This window comes from Leptonotus elevatus, chromosome 7 (genome assembly GCF_054856555.1).
Source record: "Leptonotus elevatus isolate MCC_2025b chromosome 7, RoL_Lele_1.0, whole genome shotgun sequence".
Taxonomy (NCBI): Eukaryota; Metazoa; Chordata; class Actinopteri; order Syngnathiformes; family Syngnathidae; genus Leptonotus; species Leptonotus elevatus.
Genome location: NC_141245.1, coordinates 8,397,494 through 8,421,706, shown reverse-complemented (window position 1 = coordinate 8,421,706; position 24,213 = coordinate 8,397,494). Strand labels below are relative to the sequence as shown.

Here is a 24,213-nt window from a genome sequence, read left to right as displayed (position 1 = left end):
TGTTATAGCGTTGACAGAAATTTTTAACCCATTTATAAACTCTTCAAAAGTATTCTCTTCATAATTGTAAATAAATACAGTGATTTCCTACTTTGAAAAAGAAATAGTGTAAGTAAATAGTGTAACTTCATGGCTCGCTGTATTTACAACACTACAAATGAGTTCATGCTTATTGGAGCACAGTCAGACGACATGATTGGTTGGAGTCCTGCTGTCACCCAGCCTGGAATTTTGTTGCTCGATCAGCCCTCTTGGGGTCGCTGTTTTGTGTTCAGATCCCTTACTCCATAGGACCGGAGTTTGACACCTATGCCTTACTCTGACATTCCATTGTCACTGTACATTTCTGGGCCTGGCCTATACGCCTCCATGTATGTACCATGTTTAATACATCAGAGTTTGAATTATGCCAGAGGGGGCTAATAAAAAGGATGTAAGTGTCAAGGATGAATCAAAGTTTCAATGATGTCCAATGTTGGAACCATACATAGTATACTTTTTCAATGCATTTTGTCTTTTTGTGCCCTTTGCATTTGCTTCCTTTCCTCTTCTGTTTTGTGTGTGTGTGGATTTGTGTGAGTTGCAATGAGGATTAACCTAGTGCCTCAGCTGATGCTGATTGGAATGACGTTCAACACATTTGCAAAGGCTTCATCTAAAAGAGAAGGAGAAACTGGTAAGTGGACACACTTTTATTTGATAACATCTAGGCTGCCCTCTTTTACATCATGTCTGCTGCTGTAGACACACACTTACACAAACATACAAGCAATAAACAAGGCCAAGTACACTGATTGTGCTCATGTACCTGGCATGGTGCCTTTTGGCCCAGTCGGTTGCAGGTGTCTGTAAATGGGTTAGTTAGGCAAGGACACAGACAACCTGTGACTTGTAATCTCTTATTGGCCAGCACACACTTTACAATTTTCTACCTTGCTGATCTACATTTGTGACTTGTATGTATATCCACTCTTGTTTTCTGTAGGTCCTTTTTATAAATATGCATCAGAAAGTCTTGGATTTTGTGCTCAGTGTATATACGGTTTGTGGAAGTGGGCACTTGCATGCTTGAGCATGCTTGAGTGTATTTGCGCCTTAAGCCCAACACAGCACAATGACGTGTGATTGGATTCAGGCTGGGTGTTGATAAGGCGACGTCTTGGACGTGACATGACCACGTTTTACGTCCTGCTCAACACACCAAGGTAAGAACACACAGAGTCGTTTTTTTTTTAACTATCACCTCCATCTGTGCAGATAAGACAATATCTCTATGTGATGATAAATTCTCGCTTCATAGGTGTACATCCAGTAAGTTTTATTTGTTATTAATCTTATTCATGATTAAGTCTAAGAACCGATTCTTTACCTTGAAGCCCTCTGTGACTATTTCATTTCGTGTGGTTGTTTCCTCTAAATGTCTCTTTCCTGTAATTGGGGGCTGCATATATAACTCCCACAGTTCCTGTGTGCTCCCAAAAAGTTTGCAGAGTGCCAATTTTTATGCTATTCCACAGTAATTTTAAAAAGTAAGTTGTACACTCGGTAGGCTATTTGTTTCAAAAGTATACAGACCAATTTAGTATAAAAAAAATTAGTAAGGCGACACATTTTTTAGTTGCATTAAAACTACTAAAACGTGCCTACTCATAGTAACTACTACAGCCAGTCTGATAGCTGGTTATAAAATGCAGTAGTGTACTCCAACAGTGGTGTGGCTGATGGTTTGACTGTGGCTGCCCAGTTGATTGTGTATCTGGCTTCAGTAGGTCTCCGCATAGAAGAACTGTAGCAAGGTGACCCTGTATGCACTCGTACACCCCCTTCAGTGTGTAGAATGCTTCATATAATTCTGCTATTATACACATATTATACTATAAAAACCCTGCAGACCAACCGAAGGTTCGGAGTCCACCTTGGTCAGAACACAAGTGCATGGAAAACTCAGAAAAACGGACTCCCACAATGCTCAGTTCAAGTTCCAACTCTTTTTTTATTTGTATTTTTATTTATTTTTTTACCTCTACATAAACGACCTGCCCACTACGAAATCTCACAAATTCATGTATGCACACGACATCTGTTTGGCACTCCAAGCACCAGACTTTGGAACGGGTGCTCACGGAAGATCTTGCCAAACTGGACAAGTTCTGAAAAACCTGGCACCTAAAACCAAGCCCAGCAAAAACCGTCTCCAGTGTATTCCATCTTCACAATGTAAAAGAACTGCCAGAGAAATAAACATTCACCTGAGCGAACTCAAGCTTAAGCATGCCTAGAATCCAACCTACCTTGGAGTGACCCTTGACAGGACTCTATCCTTTAAAAAACATTTAAAGGGGACGGCTGCTAAGGTGAAGGCACCAAACAACCTGCTCTGCAAGCTAGCTGGTGCAAAATGTGTGTGTGGGGGGGGGTCAGCCTCCAACCTGCGCACTTCAGCATTGGCCCTTTCATACTCTGTCGCAGAATATTGTGCCCCTGTCTGGTCCAGGTCATCTTACACCCACCACGTAGATACCCAGCTTAACACAACCATCAACTTATCTGGGGTTGGGTTGCCTGGGTAGCAGTTTAACAAGGGAAGACTTCCCTTTCTCTGGCCACTTCTTCCAACTCTTCCAGGGGGACCCCAAGGCATTCCCAGGCCAGCCAAGGCACTTAGTCTTAGTCTCAGTATTCTAAATCTTCCTCAGGAGTCTCCTCCTGGTGGGACATGCCCAGAACACCTCAGCAGGGAGGTGTCCAGGAGTATCCTAACCAGATGCCTGAGCCACCTTTCCTGGCTCCTCTTCATGCGAACGAACAGTGATAAGACTCTTGAGCCCTTCCCAGGTGATCGAAGTTGTCACTCAACAAGGGCTAAAGGATGCCCAGACACCCTCCAAAGAAACTCATTTCAGCCACTTGTATCCATGATCTTGTTCTTATGGTCATGAACCTCAGCTCCTGACCATAGGTGAAGCTAGAAACCAAGATTGACGAGTGATGTTGTTCCGAGCTGTCTTCCATTCTATCTTGTACGTTCTTGGGTCTTTCCTCACGGCCAACGAGCCCCACGGTCCATTTGTTTTCTTTCCATTCCTTCCACTTGGGACATGGGAAAGTCATCGAGCAGGAAGGGTCATTGTAGTTGAGGTATGATGCCATAAAGGGAAGCACCAAACTTTAAACCTCCCAAGAGGTTGACCATGCTCGATTGCTTTAAGCCAGGTAATGAGTTGGGTCTTAAGGCCGAGACACACCAATCCAACGTCGGGAGTCGGACAGCGTTGGGCCGACGGCATGTGGCGTCTGATTAGTGTATAAATTACTATTGTGAAGTCGGATCAAGTTGGATTACGTCGGGGGGGCGTTTTCAGCAAATTTGACATATTGAATTGCTGTCTGACGCATTTGATCACAGTGATTGACTGTTAGCTAATCAGAGCATGAAGCAAGAAGAGGAAGTGACGTGTGCCGATAAACAGTACTGATGGAAAGCCTGGACCATTTTTCCCGCTCATTTTACGCATCGTTACCCTGCTGTACCCTCCATATTTGAACGTACAATGTCTGTCTGGACAGAAGATCGGGAAGATGACTTTGTTTCTTTGGTTGAAGAGAGACCGGCATTGTATGATATTACCGCTAAAGGGTATGCCGACAAAGGTATAAAAGCCAAACTATGGCATGACACGGAGACACGACTGGATATAGCAGGTAGGATTTACTTTTATACTTGAGAAGTATAGCAACTATTTGTAATTAGTAAATATAATTACTTTTTCACATTAGCTGGCTAACGACATGGTTAACAACACCTTCAAAATACACTCGGTTTCCGGTTGCCTTTAGGAATAATGACTACCGCCACCGATGGTATGGAGGTCAATTACTTCTCGCGCATCCGCTAAAGGTACGTAATAGTCGGGTTCGGTGCGGTGTGTATTTACGTCATTTTTCTACGCGACGTGCTGACGTCTGGGCCGATGCCACAGGGGGTAAGTCTCAGTCACATTTGGCCGACATCGGATTGGTGTATCTACGCCTGTAGTGGTTGTGAGATTGCTGCTTTAGGGAGCTGCCGTAATGTTTTCCCAGGTATCGAATACCTTGCTGCTTGATTTTGGGGATCGTCTTAGATACTGAAGATGTTTCTTGTTAGCTTCCCCTTTACAACACTTGGGCTTCTTGACTGTAGATGTGCTTACAGCCATCTTTTCCATTGTGCCGAGAATCCACTGTGTTCCCTGGATTGATGGGGTCATCACGGTCATGTTGTCCATGAAAACTCAAAAGGACGGATATCTTATACCGTAATCAGCTTTCGGGCCTCTGCATACATTGCCTCTGCCTTTAACAGCAGATTCATGCTATGCTATGGAAGTGATCACTGAAATTGTGCATCCTGCCATAATCCCTTTCCCTAGTCTTTGCCATTTGATTGTAACGCTACTCACGGTGAACCTCACCCACAGTGCATCCATATACCATTTACGAGCTTCAGTACCTCTTACTGAACCTTGCTACAAGGCCTTTCGGTCCAGCTGTCATATCTTCTAATGGCAAAAATGCATGCTTGGGAATGCCACTTCCAATTCTCTATAGCTGCGATTTTTGACTTTTTCGCTAAAGTACAAGTTTGACTTGTAGGTGTTTCCATTGAAGAGTGTTTGGCTTCAGAGACGCAATTCTTGTAACGCCCTGTCTTGCGAGATCTCGTAGTTCTGTAGGAGGTGCTCATGATGTTTACAGAAGACCGATGCTCAGCGTTAAGATTACTTTAAAAACAGCTCTCTCCCCTCATCGAGCGGGATCCGGCATTTGGTGTTGGTGCTGTGTGCGCTTGTAAGTCGTGTTATGGTATGGACGGATTGAACGGATTTCAACGAAGACGTGCGCCGTATGTCGCTCGATTGCTTGTGGCCCGGAGGAACGGGCATTTTTCATGCAACAATATGGAGCGTGCATGGAACAGCGGCCTTGGCTCTATAGCTAAATCGCTTTGTTCTTAAAGACTTGTTCCTTCGGCAGGCAGTTCCGACACAAAAGCAACTTTCTTTACTCCATGACTGTGCGGGGGTCACATGACTGCAGGGAATGCGCAAAACGTGTTTCCATTATACTTTTGTGAAATACTTCTATTTCAACGCGTCTCAAGAACCACCTCATGAGAGCGTAAAAACGTTTTTGCGATATTGGAGGTTTTTTTCAAAAATCCTTGCTTTTGCGCAACTTGCCTTTTGTGCAAAACTGGGGGTAATGGATAGTATTGTTCCGATACCGATACTGGTATTGGCAGAGGCCCCAATAATGCAATAAAACGGTGGTATCGGTGAGTACTAACAAGTAACATGCCAATACCATAAATTCTGACGCCAATATAGGATTTTGGATGCAGCATCTTGCGTCTTGCTCATGCACGACATTCACTGATGTGTAACATGTTCACTGCATGATAGGCTACGATATCCTATTGGCCCTTGAATGCTCTGAACCAATGGCAGGACAGCTTTTTCATGTTGAGAAAAAAAAACAACTTGGGCATCGGTATGGTATCGGCCGATACTGTAAAGCTGGGTATCGGGGGCCCAAAAAACGGAATCGGAACAACAGTAGTAATGGAAACGCACTTTAAGACAGTACCTGTTACTGTGTGGCTATTGTAAAGTTAGCATCAGCCCGCTAAGTATTGTATCAGAAGATAATGGTTTTCAAATAAGATTTGCTAACAGGAAGTACCATAATAGCTGCATAAATACTGCTGGCTTAACAGTATTTGGTAAATGTGTCTTGTTACGTAAATGATGTCTTATCCCATGTTATCCATACTTGCCCGTGGGTCCTTCTTTTTTTCTTGTTCAAATAAATTAACAAGATTGTGATCTTGTACAGTATTACGATGCAGTTTAATTGGCTTGACATGTCACCTGTCATGTCAAGACTATATATACTACAGTATAGTTAAAGGTCCATGGCTTTATTACATCTTTAGTGTACGCAAAGCAGGACAACTTAATGTCAACAAAGCAATACATTTAACATTCTGACCATGTTTTGACAACAGATCATCATTTTTTGTCTTTTACATTTTCAATGAAACTGTATCCGGTTTCTAATCAGGTCACGCCTCGCCTATTTTCCTTGCTCTGAACTTTTTCTTTGAGGCGTTGTACTCCTCACCGACCAGCCATTGTGGTCTTTGTCTGCATACTTGCAAAGAGATTACATGGAGAAGAAAATAAAATGTGACCATTCAGGAAAACCACTGAGACTTGCCAGAGTCTGATAAGCATATCATTTCTACATGCTGATGGCAGACGACAGGATGTTGTTTTGTTTGCATGTGCTCTGAAAGTTGGCAAGGAGCCTAAAGTTTGTGGCTGCGAGAACATACTGTAAATTGTGTGCGCGTTTGACATCAAAGATTGTATTTCTTTTATCATACAGACTTATGGTGTTGCATTATATTTATTTTTTTCAACTTACCATAGATTGGTAATCATTCAGGTCAAACTGTGGAATGACAGACATTTTGTCATGCAGTCAAAACTGACACTGTCTTCATTTAGGGAGGGCTTAGATTCTTGCACATGCAGCAAGATCCTTCTTCTAATGTAGCATGTGTCAAGGGCAAAATGGGAAGCGCTTGGTGGGGCGTTTGTGTGGGAAATGTGAAAGGTCATGCACAGGACACCTAAAGTATGTTTCTTTTTTTTAAAGCAAAAACACTCATGAAGGCAATTCATTTACCAGAATGGTGATAATAACAAATAAACTGTGAGTGCCTGGCAGGTTGATAATAGTTTGGGAAATGTCATTATTATTTTTTCCTTCTTTTTTTTTTAGTTTAGTTTTTACTAGTTTTACTATTAGTTAAGATTTTTTTTTTAATCACCACAGAACGTTAAAGTACCACTGATTGTCACACCCACCTAGGTAAGTATTGGGTAGTAAAAATTCAACAACAAAAAATATTTAAATTACATTTAGAAAACAATCATCCAGAAATCAAATACCAGTACTTTATAACAGTTCACAGACTTTGAATTACAATAAGTATCATGCATAATACTGCTTCTTAGTGAAGGTATCGCAACTCTTATGTCTAAACAACGTCTTGATTTGCCAACTTGTAAAGGGGATTTGTGGCTTGAATGGCTCAAGAGCACTTGTTACCTCTAACATCGTGTTTCGGGCTGAGTGACCGTTACTCCAGTCACGCAAGCACGGTAACACTTTTTCATTGGCTACTACTAGATGACTTCACTTCTCTGCAACACATTACAAAAGGAACACAACTCCCTATCATGATGACTGTGTGACCTTTCTTCTTCCGGTTAAAAGCCATGCTGTAATACTGAAATAAATACATTTAAAATCAACCCCAAATGTTCATGCATTAAATTAATAGTAATAATAATAATAATAATAATGATGTATGCATTTGGAAGCACCTTTCAATACCCTCACAGATGCTGTACAGTTTTCAACAAAAAAACAATTTAATCAAAATTCTACAGATTAAATAAGATTTTGACTAAAAGACTAATAAAAATATCAAGAAAAAAGTGCAGCGTGGTCATAGTGTGTAGGGGCGGCTACTTTGCCATTTGCTGTCGACTAAAAATGACATCACAGTTGCTCAGGGCTCAGGTAATGACCAATCATGGCTTAACTTGTGAATGTCACATAACCAAAGTCAGGAAAAAAAGGTGAGCCCTGATTGGTGATTACCTGAGTAACTCTGATGTCATTTTCTGTTGACAGCAGGTGACAAAATGGCTGCCCCTGCAGATGGATGAAAATGGGTGGATTTTGTATTCCACAAACACAATGTTAGTCATAATACCATGTTTAGACTAGCGGGGGCTCATGTAGAACATATTTAGTCTAAAGAAAATGTTTGGGCCCATTGACTGGGGCCTACAAATTGCTTGGACAACCAAAAATTTGTTGCTAGGCAGAGTTCACAGAGTTCATCATCCATAGTGTAGCCTCATACGAAGAGGAAAAATATTGATTTTTGCCAACGGCACCAACTATGCTGTTCGAAAGGCAGACTGCACATTCAATCACAACTCTGTATTAAATATCAAATGCATAGTGAAACAGAAAAACAGACTGATGGATTTGTGGGGCATTCTCTTGCTTGCTGCCAATACAAACTGTGCCCATTTGACGAACGCTAACCATTTTCTATACCACTTGTTTTCTTGAAGGCTGCGGGTGAGCACACCTTGGACTGGGCCCCCAGCCAATCACATGTGAGTACCTTAATGTTCCTGTGTGGAATGTGCAGGATACAATCCAAATAACTGTAGTCCTAAAGTATGGGCAACATCTTTCAAATTCAAATAATCTGATCCCTCCATGCAAGGCATGAAGAAAATGTGATGACTTGCTAACATGAAAGCGTAGAAGGGGGAAAAAAAGAAGCTAAGTGAGAGAGACAATACCACCTGTTAGTGTTTGTCTATCTGTACTAATAATGCAGTGTGGAAAAGTAAACCACAATCCAGTTCTTAATGCGTGTATTATCACTAGAGTCCACATGAGAATATCTTCCAGCATGCACGACCTTTATTCAATATCACTTGTTCATCACTGCATATGACTCGGGCTGCCGTTCTGTATGTGTGTCAGTGTGTTTGTGTGTGTGTGCGTGAGTCGGTGAGGGAGGGAGAGAGACAGAGAAACGAGAGAGGTTCGAGAGCTCAATTGGCAGTTGGCTGTCCCGATGCACTAGTCTACGCTGTTGCTATCCTTGGCAAGGATTTTCCCAATTTTTTATTTGCTGCTGCTGCTGTCTTCGAACAAACTCACTCAACAGGTAATGTCGATGTACTTAGGATAGTTAAATATTAGTGGAATTCTGATAGTGGGGAAAGTTTCATTGTTGCAGCTACTTATTTTGGAGCTTTTGATAAAAATAAAAAATAGTGTTACACTGTATTGTCACACGTTTGGCAATTTAATAAATACAGTAACTGAGCTAGCGAGATATTACACAGAACATTCATGTTTTCTTTACATTGTGCTTTTCGCATTGAAATGCTCTATTTCCCTCAAAGGTTTTTGTGTATTTAGCAGAAATGAGGTCAATGTTGAGATAAGTTTTCAACTGGTTTGACCGGAGTTTGGCTGTTCAGAGTACATTGGGGTGACTCGAAAGATGAAAACTTAGTCTGGCTAATTGGATTAAATGACCTTTAAATAACTCAATTAAGATCCATTACTCAATATGAATATTTCTCATTTATTGTTGATTATCTTTTTTTATTCAGTTTATATTTCAACAACTTATAAATGCACATTTACTTGCCCATTTTCAATAATGCACATTTAATTTTAATCTAGATTAATTCAAATACAAACTTGTTTTTTAAAATGGCTATTTGTAATACATTTAGAGGACATCTGTATCCGTTTAGTCATTATTAGTTTAATTTAAATTTGCACTTGTTTGTCTTTCATTTCACCCCTTCTCTGTGCCTGCGTCCGTTTAGCCCCCCAACACGAAACAAACACAATTGCTTCAACAAATGATGGCCATTCAATCTGATGCGTTCTTTGCTTGAGTTTTTTTAGACTTATTGATTACAGAAGTTTTACGAGCATGTGTTGTTTGTTCTTCTTAGAATAAAAAAAATTAGGCAACTCAGATTCATTCCACATGAAATTGGATACACGAGGAAATAAGTGAAGCAATGTGTCTTTTCTCAATTTCTAGCTGTACTGCATGTATTTTTGTTGTATTTTCTTAGGAATGCAAGGGGAATGTTTTTTTAAAATCAAGAACTGGTGTAAAAGTTCAAAGTTGAACCTAGAGTGCACTATTGTTTCAATCATTCATTTTTATCAACGTTCTTGTGTCAATGTTTTCTTTTCCTCTTTTTTTTTCTTTTCACAGAGGGCCTTCGATAACAAGCAGTTAACGGAGAAGAGCCCAAATTCTCGTCTGCACTTAATTTTTCTTTCATCAGTCTATTTTCAACCTCCTCATCCTTGCCTTGTCTGTCCAAAAAAGACACAGACACTTCTTTCTTAAACGCATTAAACCTAACTCGCCTCACCCTTCTGTTCACCATATTTGTTCCCCTAATGGACACCATATCAGGCACCAAGACCATTTTCCGTTCACCGACCTCTTCCCAGCCATAACTACCTCACCAAAACCCAAACACAACTGCCAGCGCGACCCAATGGAGACAAAAGATCTGATGATGACGAGCATGTTGACAAAAGACGAATGTGAGAGCGAGGCCGAGAGAGACAAAGAGAGTGAGGTGGTGAAGGCAGAAGAGGACGGCACGCAGGATGAAAACTGTCGACTGATGCTGGCTGACGGTCTTGCGGAGAGAGGACCCAAGAGTCCGGCTTCGGGCCAGCAGGTGTCCAATGGCTTCACTACGTCCGGCCCTCAGAGCTCCAAAGAGGGAGCGGGGCTTTCCGCGGCGAACTCTGCAGGTTCCACCTCGGGGCTTGCAGGTGGCTCCGGGTCCGCCGCGCTGCTGGGAGGTCTCAGGACTCTGGTGGTCCAACAAACCAGCTTGGACCGGCCCAGAGAAACTTGGAGCAAGAAGGTGGACTTCTTGCTGTCCGTGATTGGCTACGCAGTGGACCTGGGGAATGTTTGGCGGTTCCCCTACGTCTGCTATCAAAATGGTGGAGGTGAGGTGTTAGATGAGTGGGAGGGGAATCTTGGGGACATTTTGATCTTTTATTTATTTATTTATTTAATGAATGAAAATTTAAGATTAAAATGAGATCATCCACATTAAATTGATTGCGGACTCCTAAAATTTGTTTTCTGAATTCCCAATTCTTTTTCAGCTAAAAACACAAATTAAGAATTAGTTTCATCTGCAGGACACAAATACGGTGCTTATTCATTAACATATTTATTAAGCCTACCACATGATGCCCAAAATACCCTAAACCGATGACAAGAAGTCCTATAAACAAACTATAGTTTTAATACTAAAATAGAAAAAAGGGGAAAAAAAAGAAAATAATAAGTACATTATTTCTGGATTAGGATGATAAAAATATAGAAAAATATTTTAACCCCTATATCCCATCCACTATAACAAATAAAAACTGTAACAATAACAACCCCCCAAAAACCATTCCATGTTGTTCTTATGTGGGAAAAGCGTCAAATTCAGTTTAAAAAAATAAAAATAAAATAAAATGCCCAGCAGAACAAATGCAGGTCTGAAGGGGTTAATTGTTGAATATTATGATTGATTAAATCCTGACTTCTCAGACGAGCCCAGCAAATGTGCTCAAATTGTGCTATAAAAAGCTCAATTCAATTTGACATACCTCATTATCGTGTTTTGAGTCCTCATGAAAACATCCCATGATGCCAAATAGTCTCTATGACAAATTTATTGTCAAATAAAAGTTTTATTTACACAATCTCGGTTGTAAAATTAAACGTTTCTGCCTGTGTGTGACAAAATCCTTACCTCCCACAACACACAACCTCCCTTTCCACTTTTATTGAATCTGCAATAATAAAATCCGTGCAATTTCCTGTGTTGCGTGTGAGTGTGTGTGTGCGTGAAGCAGAGATGGGCTCAAGGAGACACTTGATAGAGGCGACAGTATTAATTGTGAGGGGTTGTGTTTTATTGGAACGGTCTCAGTGCCCTGCTTGCTTAATAACCTGTTGCTTGGGCAGGCGCTCAATCAACTCTTATCTTTGACAAAAAGAATAAAATACACACATCCACACACAAATGAGCGCACAACCACATCAGATAGGAGGGAAAAGGGAGATCAGTAGCTGCATGTTGGAGTCTAATTTTCTAGTCTTTAATTATACTTATGCTAACCAATTATCTTAATATCGTTTTTTTTTTTTTTATGTAAGATGCAGAATTGACTGTGCTGTTTTTTCATTTTTGGGATAAAAGTGGCTTTAATGTCTCTGTTCTCTACTATCCCCACCCTCGGCTCATCAATTTCTTAACCCTTTGCCATCATGTCCTCACCTCAGGTGCCTTTTTACTCCCCTACCTGTTGATGGCGGTGTTTGGAGGTGTGCCGCTCTTCTACATGGAGCTGGCTCTCGGCCAGTTTCACCGCAATGGCTGCATTTCCATCTGGAAACACATCTGCCCCATCTTCAAAGGTAGGAGCAAATGGAAAAAATGAGTTGAGCAATTGCTTGAAAAGCAGGTGGGCCGGTGCCAACATGAGAGAATTGGCTGAAGGAAATCAAAATAGGAGGGAAAAAGCAGAGTGTCAAGATGGCAGCAAATTCATTTAACCTGCTGCAGTGACTCCTCCTTGAACATCGACAGTGATGCTGTGACTATGTTATGGAAATTGTCACATTTCCATGCCAAATGCCAGGTGTTTGGAAATTGGTTCATATGTAAATTGAGAGTGGGAAATGTCAGCACTTGAGCACGGGTTTGAAGGCGTCACTGATTTGTGGAGAATAAGTGATACACAAAATAATCCTTTACAAATGGCAAAGTAGTGCTTACTTAGTATGTGTAGACCAGAACTTTCCTATTAGTATTCTTTCTAATAGTCGTCTGGTTCCTTCATCCAGGTATAGGCTTTGCTATCTGCATCATAGCCCTCTACATTGCCTTCTATTACAACACCATCATGGCCTGGGCCTTGTACTACCTGTTGTCGTCGTTCCAGTCCACCCTTCCCTGGACCACCTGCTCCAACAGCTGGAACACGGGCAACTGTCACAGCTACATGTCCACCGACCAAAATATTTCGTGGTCCAACTCCTCCACCTCACCTGCCGAGGAGTTTTATACGTAAGTGCATGTAAGTGGGATGTGGAGGCAGTAGGGGAGGAGAAGAATTGCGATCACATCAAATTTTCAGTAAGCTAGCCAAAATATTGTTGATTTGTTGTCAAATTAAAGTCTGTTTACACTTTAATGAAACATAAGGATTTTTTGTTCCAACTTGGATAAGTGACTGACATTATATACACTACAGTATATTCAATATAATACAAGTGATTTGAGGACATTTTGCTTTTACGACGATACTCATGCTCAGTTTTGGTCTTGAAAATAGAGCTTTTCTTCAAATGTCTCCGTGTAATGTAGCCAAGTCAGGTAAACACTACAAACTATTAGCACAATAACACACATGCATTTTTTTTGTTCACGAACCTCTACCAATGTTATAGCAGTATTGGATTATCGTCGTCGTCGTCGTCGTCATCACCATTAGATCGTGCCGGTGTACGTATGTAGTGGCCTTTCACGCTGTAGATATTCTACTATCAAATGTCTTATTATCTTAGACAGGGATGGGCACGTATACAGATACTAGGCTATTACAATACATTTGTATGTCTTGGAAAGTTGCCGTCAAGAATAGAATCTCATGATAATGTGTAGCCATCTACATTACTATACTGTAGTGTATTTCCTTAACATTGACTGAGATTGTATGAAAAAATTTTTTTTTTTTTTTTTTATGTAGACAGTCACTTCAGTGATTTTCCCTCCCTGTTGTAACATTGTTTTGGTGACCAAACAGGCTGGCCTAATACCCTTCAAGCTGTTTTTGGAGACAGATTTCATTATCTGTCGAAGATGCTTGATTACAGTTCAAAGGTTGCAAGTTCCGCAAGGCAGTCTGCCACCAGATTTTCCTGTTGTCGTCATAAATCATTTTATCAACTGAGCTTTGTGTGCTTAACTTGCCACTGGATAATATCCTCACTTTCCACTTCAACCTCCTCTTGTTTGCCATTATTTTCTCTTTATTCACTTCACTTCACATGCCTACGGAATTCAGCTCAGTAAGCGTGATGTAGTCACAGTTGTAAAAATGTCACAATGTGACACTGTCACATTAATGAATAAAATTACCTTTATACTTCTTTGGCACTGGCGAAGCTGAGCAGCATTCTTTTTTGTAAAGACATTATATTTGATACAGTTTTTGTATTAGATCTTCTCTGTTGGGTGCGGCGTACAAAATGTAGCAGCTGGTCAGTGCAACCTACTGCATGTCTACTTTGCATGTAGGCAAACTCACTCTCATGTAGCAACACGTCGGTCAAAAAGCCACTTGCTTTTTTCAGGGAGCAACCCATCACGGCTCAGCTTTTGAACGTCACATGACCAGATGTGATTGGTTATTACCTGAACCATGATCAACTGTGATGTCACTTTCAGTTGCCAGCAAGTGACAAAATGGATGGATTTTGCTGCCTAATTCATATTCCACAAGCGCAATATTAATCAGAATGCCGCGTTTAGACTAGTGGGGCTGCATGCAATTTAATAACTCATTCACTGCCATTGACGGCTATAGATGTCAAAAAATAATTTTAACATTTTTTCCCACTTTTGTTAAGAGTATGAAAACCTAGTGTTTTTTAATATTGTATTAGAACATATATAAAATTTGTGATTAATCGTGAGTTAACTAGTGAAGTCATGCAATTAATTACGATTAAAAATAGTACTCGCCTGACGCCCCTCATTTTTAATAATATTTTCTTTAAAAAATAAAAATAAAATAAATTTAATTAGGGGCATCAGGCGATTCAAATTTGTAATCGTAATTATTCGCATGACTTCACTAGTTAACTCACAATTAATCACACATTTTATATCTGTTCTAAATGTACAAAAACAAAATCTAGGTTTTCATACTCTTAACAAAAATGGAAAAAAACTAAACTAATAGAAATAGTTCAAATGAGTTTTTGACGTCTATAGCTGTCAATGGCAGTGAATGAGTTAATATTGTGAAGCAAAAAGCTTTGATCACCTTTTTGTCTCTTTCCATTTATCTCCCAACATCCTCACCCTGCCTCCTTTCTCCAGTCGGCACGTGCTGCAGGTTCACCTCTCTTCGGGTCTGCATCAGCTGGGTTCCGTCAGCTGGCAGCTAGCCCTTTGTTTGCTCTTCATCTTCATCATCGTCTACTTCAGCATCTGGAAAGGAGTCAAAACATCTGGAAAGGTAACTGACGGCACCAGTACGGCTAATGGATGGATGGATGGATGGATGGATGGTCATCCTGTATCACACTCATGATCAGTCATCATTGCTGTGGAATCTTCTGTGGCTCACCAGTTAAGCCAATGAGACCACAAGCCAGACCTGAGAGTCTATTTTTAGCAGCTTCGCATGATTCAATTTCACCAAATGAAAAAGCTCAGTGTGATGACATCACACTCCTTACGTGCTCATCAACGTACACGCACAACATCAAAACAATAACAGTGTTTCATCATCAAGTTCAAGGTAATTTATTGACTGTTTTAGGTGGTCTGGGTGACAGCAACCTTTCCTTATCTGGTGCTTCTGGTGCTCCTCATCCGTGGGGCCACTCTACCTGGGGCCTGGAGGGGTGTGGTCTTCTATCTCAAACCTGATTGGGAGAAACTGCTCAGCACTACAGTAAGAAAAGTATTGTTGTTGAGGTTGGAAATGGCAGAAACTTGTTACATTCTTTTTTTCCTGTCCTGTAAATGAACTTTTTTTTTCTACCACCACCAATTTGTCCCTTATGTTGTATTCAAGGTGTGGATCGATGCAGCAGCTCAGATCTTCTTCTCACTTGGTCCAGGCTTTGGGGTTCTCCTTGCCTATGCCAGCTACAATCCTTTTCACAACAATTGCTACAAGTGAGTTTAACACAGTGGTTCTTAACCTGGGTTCGATCAAACCCGAGGCGTGCGGTGAGTCAGTCTCAGGGGTTTGACGGAGGTCAAGACGCACACCCGACTCAATTGATTTCGTGATGATACGCCCCGCTTGGCCGTCGTTGGCTGCAGGTGACCATGCTACATTGCTTGGCCAAACATGCAGGGAATTTGGTGCGCTCAGTAGTTTACCTGTGGCTGTTGTGAGAGTATGTCGTGTGATTTCTTTCTTATTGTAATTGCTTCATACTAACCACGTCGAGCAAAAAAAAAAAAAAGTGGTTGGACGAATATGTGTAATATGAATTCACATGTATAATGGAAAATATGGTGTTCCACAGGGTTGAATTCTGGGGCCTCAATTGTTTTCATTCTATCTGTTGGGTTCCATAATAACAAAACAGCAGTGGTTGTTTTAAAGTGCTCTATAATAGAGTTGAATTGAGTGATGGGAGTCTTAACTTGCATGATTTACAAGGCCAAGTTGCAGTGCACCTGATAGGACAAGCCAAAAGTCGCAATAACAATGTACAGATTAGACCCAGGAGTGACAAGTCGCACTACAAAAGACCCCAAATTCATCTCCTCACACAAACACGCCTCTTTTCTGCCCCTTGTCAGAGATGCTTTGGTGACCAGCTCAGTGAACTTTCTCACCAGCTTTCTGTCCGGCTTTGTGATTTTTACTGTGCTGGGCTACATGGCTGAGATGAGGCAGCAGGATGTGGATGCTGTTGCCAAGGATGCTGGTAAGAAACGACACCGACCAGCTCTATTCAATATCACATTATTGGAGAACAATCCCATCTCAAAATGACCTGAATTTTTCCCTAAATTGATTTTGTATAAGGTCTGAAGATAATTGCATAACATTGTACCGAGATGATATCTCCCGAACCTGCTTGTCTTTCTTTTCTTTCTAGGACCCAGTCTGCTTTTCATCATTTACGCAGAAGCCATTGCGAACATGCCAGCTGCAACATTCTTTGCCATAATCTTCTTCCTCATGATCATTATGTTGGGTCTGGATAGTACAGTAAGTTAACTCATTGTGCTCATAAGTCAATGTTCTGCGTGATGATGACTACGTCAGTTACATGTTGCTCCGCTCTAAAACCACACAGCATATTTTGTATATGCAAGCAATGTCTTCTCTATGACTTGTTTGTGCATGACACACTCCTGCTCACTTTTAATAGTAAACAAAATGTGACAGTGCCCTTATCTCAGTGCAGTGATCTTTTCCCAATAAGCCTGTGTTCATCTTTGTCCAAGCAGCCATCTTAGAGACCTGTGAAGCTCTTATTGCATACTGATAATCAATGTTGAATCAACATCAGGGATGCTTTGGTCCTCCTTTTTATGACTGAGGATATTACTGCACAATACCTCGTGTCACTCGTATCTTCTCGATAGTCGGGTATCTTGTACTTTATTTTTCAAATGATTGTTCAGCCACCATGAACTGTTAACAGACATTCAGACATGTTGGGGTTGAGCAATCCAGAGAGGGTTAAATTACTGCAAATTCATTTGGGGAAATTAATTACTCATTTAATTAGGAAGCAGGCAGGAGTGGAGCAGTAGAGGATGAGGAAGATCACTTGATTTGAAATCCTTGAGTTATGACGACTGTGCAAGTAGAGAATCACCTCCATCCTTTGAATCGAGGGTCAACAACATGGTTGCCGAGGACCACATTGAATACTGGTATGCAGTCTGAGTGGTTTCCCGATTAATTAAAAAGAAAAAATAACTTTTTTTAATTTTTTGTTTTTCATAAAAGAAAAATCTTCAAATATCGCTGATAAACATTCAATATACGGTTTCCGCAAAAAAAAAACTGTGTGGAAGAAATCCCGGAAGAACCAGAGGGGGAAAAAAGCGAAATTGAGAAATAAAGGGCTGGGAAGGGGGGCAGATCTGTGAATATGCAAATTTCTGGGTGCCATACTGTGAATATGACAGTTTATGTTGTATTATCACCATCCACCACTAGATGGCAAACATGGATTAGTTGCGTTTACTGCCCAATACTACATGTGTAGGCCTAATAATTTGTTGTGTATTTGGAATGATATGCAGGACCTCAATAATGTTAAAATTGTGAGTGAGTATGCAAAATGCACAAAATGATTTTTTTTGCGCTTTAATGTTTGTTTGCTGTTCAGCAGTTTTGTGCTGTCCTTGAATGCTCATTTTTATAAGAGAAGCATTTGGACGTTGGGGGGGCGGACAACAATATATTGTTTGCTTCAAATATTTTTAGGGGGTTAGGTCAGTTACATTTTACACATTATACATTGAGAAATGTCTTATGAAAAATTAAATATATTTTTAATAATATATATTGTTAATATATTTTAACCAGCGGTATGGTCCTGTGTGGCACTGATGAAAAAATATGGCCCCCTCTAACATTGGGCTAAATTGTCCATTGGTGTTAAAGTGAGTGTACATGGTTGTCTTGTTATTGCTTAGAAAACAGTTCTCAATGTACTTTACCTCTTTCCCAAAGTCAGCTGGGATAGGCGCTATGAAAAATAGGGATAAGACCGGTGCTATAAAATATGGATGGAAATAATGTAATGCATACAGTGGAAATGAGTGGTCAGTTCAGTAGTGATGGCAAAATGAAGCTTCATGAAGCACTTGCGATACTTTTTGACTCCTCAAGATGGCACTCATGATTCAAAGATGCAATGCAAATGTAATCCATTTTCATTGCACTTGCCTTTGTTTTTAAACCAAGAGCACCATCTAGAGGAGTCAAAAAGTATCGCAAATGCTTCATGAAGCTTCATTTTGCCATCACTACAGTTCAGTTCTAATGTGCTCGCATCTTGTTCCCCTTTCAAGTTTGCCGGTTTGGAGGGGGTAGTGACAGCCATGCTTGATGAATTCCCCACTGTCCTGGTTAAAAGACGAGAGCTGTTTGTCTTTGGCCTCGTTTGCGTCTGCTACCTCGGGGCGCTCTCCACCCTCACATATGTAAGTCGCAACTCTTTTACAGTATTATGAAAATAACATCATCTTGAACCTGCAGCACTCATTTTATTTAATTTCCTTGTAAACAATTATTATTTTTTTTAATTCAACATTTTTGAAACTCAAAGACACATCACAATATTACCTCTCAGAACTTTGAGGTGCTAAGCATCCAATCAAAAAAACTCCCATGTCATCTGTATGCCTCCTATCTGGGAATTGCTATGACAATGCTGTGATCTATCAACTACCACTATAGTCCTCAGTTCATTCCATTTAGTAATTTTTTTTTTAAATAATTTCTAAGAATATACTGTAAATATGCTTCCTTGTGTGTTGCAGCTCCATCTAGCTAATATAATTAGCTGCAGTTTACAATTACATGGAAATCAGATTAAAGTAGTAATTCCTTTATCTCCTGCCCTCAATTAAGGTAAGGGAGTAATTAACGGCTACGCTCTCCACATGCAACATGCTATCATCATCGTGTGTGGACAAGGCCTGTAAGAAAAGGATTGATTAGAAATGGGATGACTCTTGTTTTTCTTCTTGGATCAGGGAGGAGCTTTTGTGGTGAAGTTGTTTGAGGAGTATGCCACGGGCCCTGCGGTTATCACAGTGGTGCTGCTTGAGGTCATTGCCGTTTCCTGGTTCTACGGTTAGTTTGGACCTCTTATCAAGAAATTATGAAATATCATTTTAATGGGCAATTCATCCCAAATGATTTTGTGCACTGATTGAAGATTAAGGTATTGAGACTGTGTGTGTGTGTGTGTTTCAGGTACCACCCGATTCTGCAACGACATCCAGGTCATGCTCGGTTTCTACCCGGGATACTTCTGGAGGATCTGCTGGGTCGCCATCTGCCCCAGTTTTCTCCTGGTCAGACATTCAGAAATCAGTACTTTTTGCCCCATCCCTGTAGTAACGGCCATTACTGTCAATACCCCACAACCCAAGGGCACTGCTACCCCTCCCCCCTCCCCCCACTAAAACCTTCAGAATAGCTCCTGTATTCACATTATTTTTCATCACGAGATCCCCATAACATAATTGTGTAACTTGTTTCTATTTACAGTTCATCATTATCAGCTTCCTGGCCTTCCCGCCTGAGGTCAAATTGTTTGACTACCAGTATCCACCTTGGACCACAGCTCTTGGCTACAGTATCGGGGTGTCCTCATTAATCTGCGTGCCTGCTTACATGGTTTACCACCTAATCAATGCCAAGGGCACATTTAAACAGGTACGCCCTTCCTGCGCACATTTTTGGGGGGGCTCTTTTTACTACCTTAGAATGAGTGAATAAGTGTACACAACTACAAGTTAGCATCAAAGGAAAAAGCACATGCTAGAGATTAGCTAGGGGGGGGCACTCGTTCAAGCTACACACGTAATGCAAGTAAGCCGTCACCTGACTACACTGACTGGAAAGTGGGAAGTCCTTTCATGCAGGCTTATTGAATGCTCGCTCACTGCTTTGTCCAATCACACACCTGCCGTAATGTACTGACGAGAACAACAAAAACGTTCCTTTCATTTTCAACATCATTATAATAACATTGTGTAGTAAGGCCACATTGTCCGGTATTGACACAACTGTCAAGGTGCGCAATGACACTGACACACACTGTCAGCAGGCTGAAGTGTAAACATATACAGTGCATGACAAACACATGTTAACCAGTGAATAACACTGACTCTAGTGTTAACGAGAGGTGGCCTGGCTGGTCCACTACGCAAGATACTTTTGCTTCCAACCCCTTATACTCACTAAAATGCGTAACCCCAACCACAACCATACCCCCCCCCCCCCCAATTTGTTTGTTTTTATTCGGAGGGCTGTGTATGCCTGGCATTGAAATCATAACTTTTTCTTTCCAGAATCACGACTTTAATTCAATGTTTTGGAAATACAGTATTATCATTTGTGCTAAATATACTCAAGAAAAATATAAACGCAACACTTTTGTTTTTGCTCCCATTTCTTATGAGATGAACTCAAAGATCTAAAACTTCTTCCACGTACACAATATCGCCATTTCTCTCCAATATTGTTCACAAACAAGTCTAAATCCATCCCACCTCACAAGTGTGCCATATCAAGATGCTGATTAGTGCACAGGTAGCAGTACTGACTGTTTTTTCTGCCCCTCCCATTAAAACAAAACGGCACCTTTCAGAGTGGCCTTTTATTGTGGGCAGTTTAAGGCACACCTGTGCACTAATCAGTATATTTTCATTTGATATTTTTGTTGTGTATGTTTTTCTCCGAAATTTAAATTCTATATGAACCGATAAATGCTGCATTATGTATGTTTGCAATTTGACACGTATCATCCCTGTTAATGTGTATTTTTGTATTTTATTGCAGCGTTTATCAAAGAGCATCACTCCGGAGCCCAGCAATGACCAACACAGAGGCTTCATTGTCACCAATGCAGTCTGACCTGACCCTCCTGTGCCAATTCCAGCTACTTAGAGTGCCCTCTTCTGGATTCCTCGCAACACTACAAAACATGAGGCTACTTTTCGCCACATCTGCCTCTTCTTCATACATCTCTTGCACCCCGTGTCTTTGTGAACCCGAAATCTGCAAGTGTAGGTGAAGACAGGTTACATCAATGGTATTTCACTTGGTTGAGTTTGTGAGTAGGTTTTACACACATTATGTTTTGTTTTTTTATTTCTCAAATGTGCATCACTGCCTTTTCAACAGGTAACAACTTTTTTTATACAATTATTTTGATGCAGTCATGTAGGTTATATAGCTTGCATTTAAAATGTGCATATGTACTGATTATTTCAATTAGTGCCCACGTGATTAATTATCTCTTCCTCCTCTTTCATACAATATGAATAAGTTATGCATTCTATTTTTTTTTTTTTAATAATAATTATATTTCTAATGTAGCAAAATTCAGGTATTGTCATCATTGAAGCCAAATATGATATTTGTTCTGCTCACGTTTCACGCAATGTGACAGTATTGTCGTTCCCTCTATGTTGGACAAGAAGGAGAAATTTGCTAGGAGCTCGAAACACTGTCAAGTGTGCTTGTGGCATGAATTTATCATGCATGTGTGTGTGTGTGTGTCTGACAGAAGGACTGTTATAAAGGCCCCTAGAAAATGTTTTCCTACTATAAACGCAAAACAAAATGTGCATTTTATCAAATGTCTGCATTCTGTCTCTTTAAACGTCCATATTTTCATATTATCCTCATGTTACATACTGATGACGCTTCTTCGGTCACCTTATGAGCTTGTAGTAATTGTTGCAGAGCCATCAGTAATAGAAACCAAATATGGACTTAATACCGTCAACATATTCAAGTCGAGAGAAATCTCGATTTAAGATTTCAAATATGGCAAGTACTGTACATCCACGTGTGTTTCCTCGTCAGTGTGGTACTGGTGTAATCTATCCTGTGAATACTCGTTTCCTGCCCCTCATGGACGTGTGAATGTGTGTGTGTGATGATGATGATGCGTGTGCGAGTCTATGGGTAGGTAGGGATGGTCAGCCTTTATGTGTGCATGCCGTGATGTGTGTGTGTGTGTGTGTGTGTGTGTGTGTGTGTGTGTGTGTGCGTGTGTGTAATGTACTGAAGGTGTGTGTGTGAGAAAGAGAAGGGGTGTGTGTGTGTGTGTGTGTGTGTGTGTGTGTACAATTTGGTCTCTTGTTGTCAACTGCCAAATTAACTAATGAAGGATGTAACTTCCTCTAGTACCTCTCAAGCTTATAGATCTATGTATTATGTCTACAAAAGACTGTATTGACAACCCTACCTGTATAGAATAATGCTATAGAAATATATGAGAAGCATCAGATAATAAAGATATAAGGGGGAAAAAAAGTGTCTTTGGTCATTTTTTGAATTTGTATGGAGGTGCCAATGTTTTGCTTTCTTTATAGAAGTGGTTCTTAAGATGGGCTCGATTGAACCCCAGGGGTTCGGTGAGTCAGTCTCAGGGGTTGGGTGGAGGTCAAGACACACACCTGACTCAAATAATTTGTGATGATACGCCCCGCTTGGCCATCATTGGCGGCAGGTGATCGATCACAATACGTTGCTTGGCCTATGTGCGCTGCAGGGAATTTGGTGTGGTCAGTAGTCGACTTGTGACTGTTTTTACTTGTGAATTAAGAAAAACAGTACATGTATTTAACTTGATTAATTTCTGTTGACACAACACGGCCAATAAGCCTACATATTTAAAAAAGAGGCGAAAATAAGCTGCAGATCACACAATTCTCACAATAACTCAAATACCTGATATAATATCTGATATCAAAACACCAGTGGCACAGTGGAGCACTAATTAGCACATCCACCTCACAGTTCTGAGGTACAGGGTTTGATTCCGGCTCCAGCCTTCCGGTGTGGAGTTTGCATGTTCTCGCCGTGCCTGCGTGGGTTTACTCGGGGTATTCCAGTTTTCTCCCACATTACAAAAACATGCATGGTAGGCTAATTGACCCCCCCAATTGTCTATAATGATTGTGGGTGGGAATAATTTTTTGTCTATGTGTGCCCTGTGATTGGCTGGCGAGGACATTTTTCAGTTTTATTATTTATTTTTTTATGTGCATGTATGCACATTTTTATGTATGCAACCCCCACCCCAATACGGGTAAAGAAAAAATATATATAATACATAGCTATTTTTATTTTTATATCTTGCAGCATACACGTTTTATTGGTGTGCACAGGAGTGTGGAAACCTTTCCCTGCCGTCTCTGGAGTTCTAAAACAAACAATAAAAATAGAGTAAGAAAAAAAACATATATATCTCTCTCGCTCTCCCTCTCTCCCTCTCTCCCTCTCTCCCTCTCTCCCTCTCTCTCTCCCTCTCTCCCTCTCTCTCTCCCTCAGGGCAAAAGGGCTGGCTGGGTGTCTATTTGAGAATGTGCCTGTTAAACTTATAAGCACAAACTCATAACGCAAACGTTTACATCCCTTTGGGTTTGCAAACCTATGAGCACAACTGTTTATCTCACCATTCACTAATAGTTGTGCTCATGTGTTTATACTCCTATATGACATGGATGCCCATGTCCGGTACCTCAAGAGTCCTCATCCAGCCTGTTTTAGATGTCTCCCTCTTCCTCTGACATATCTGACTCAAATGATCAGCTCATCAGCGATCCATCATTTGAATCAGGTGTTTTGGAGGAGGGAAACATCTCAGGCTATAAAGGGGCTCTTGAGCACTGGACTTGGGCATCTCTGCCATGGGGGTATACAAACTTATGAGCACAACTGTACATACATACATATAACATGTATATACAGTATACTGTGTATGAGCTTTAAAATAATTAACATTACAAATATAATTAGGAGTAGGCCTGTTATTTTGGATCTCCGACCATTATGCTTGTGTTCAGTGTTTCTTGGAAGCTCTTTTAAAGGTTGAATATTTTCAATTTATAAATATAAAGTACAGTAAAGTCACAATGAGTGATTAGGGTTAGTCTTGCAGTATTTTTACCATTACCAGTGTTTTTGTTGTTGTTGTTTTTTTAATCTCAAGTGCATGACACATATTTTCCGAATGAAAGCACATAAGTATGT

At 40.6% G+C, this 24,213-nt stretch overlaps 1 protein-coding gene across 1 annotated transcript; it reads left to right on the top strand.

Annotated features, from left to right (window-relative positions):
- Positions 1-990: 990 nt before the first annotated feature.
- On the top strand, positions 991-22,474 carry slc6a4a (solute carrier family 6 member 4a). The gene is made up of 16 exons (XM_086081013.1): positions 991-1,205; positions 8,205-8,249; positions 8,629-8,815; positions 9,896-10,656; positions 11,993-12,127; positions 12,557-12,779; positions 14,820-14,958; positions 15,265-15,399; positions 15,523-15,626; positions 16,266-16,393; positions 16,568-16,680; positions 18,504-18,635; positions 19,191-19,290; positions 19,414-19,514; positions 19,711-19,878; positions 21,007-22,474. Exons 4-16 carry the CDS (start codon positions 10,188-10,190, stop codon positions 21,079-21,081), a joined length of 2,022 nt encoding a protein of 673 aa, XP_085937139.1. The 5' UTR covers positions 991-1,205; positions 8,205-8,249; positions 8,629-8,815; positions 9,896-10,187; the 3' UTR covers positions 21,082-22,474.
- Positions 22,475-24,213: the final 1,739 nt, after the last annotated feature.

Excerpts from the sequence above, each read along its gene's own strand:
- slc6a4a (XM_086081013.1), top strand. The coding sequence starts at position 10,188 with ATGGAGACAAAAGATCTGATGATGACGAGCATGTTGACAAAAGACGAA. Across the intron at positions 18,636-19,190 it reads CGCTCTCCACCCTCACATAT|GGAGGAGCTTTTGTGGTGAA; the intron begins GTAAGTCGCAAC and ends TTCTTGGATCAG. Across the intron at positions 19,291-19,413 it reads TGCCGTTTCCTGGTTCTACG|GTACCACCCGATTCTGCAAC; the intron begins GTTAGTTTGGAC and ends TGTGTGTTTCAG.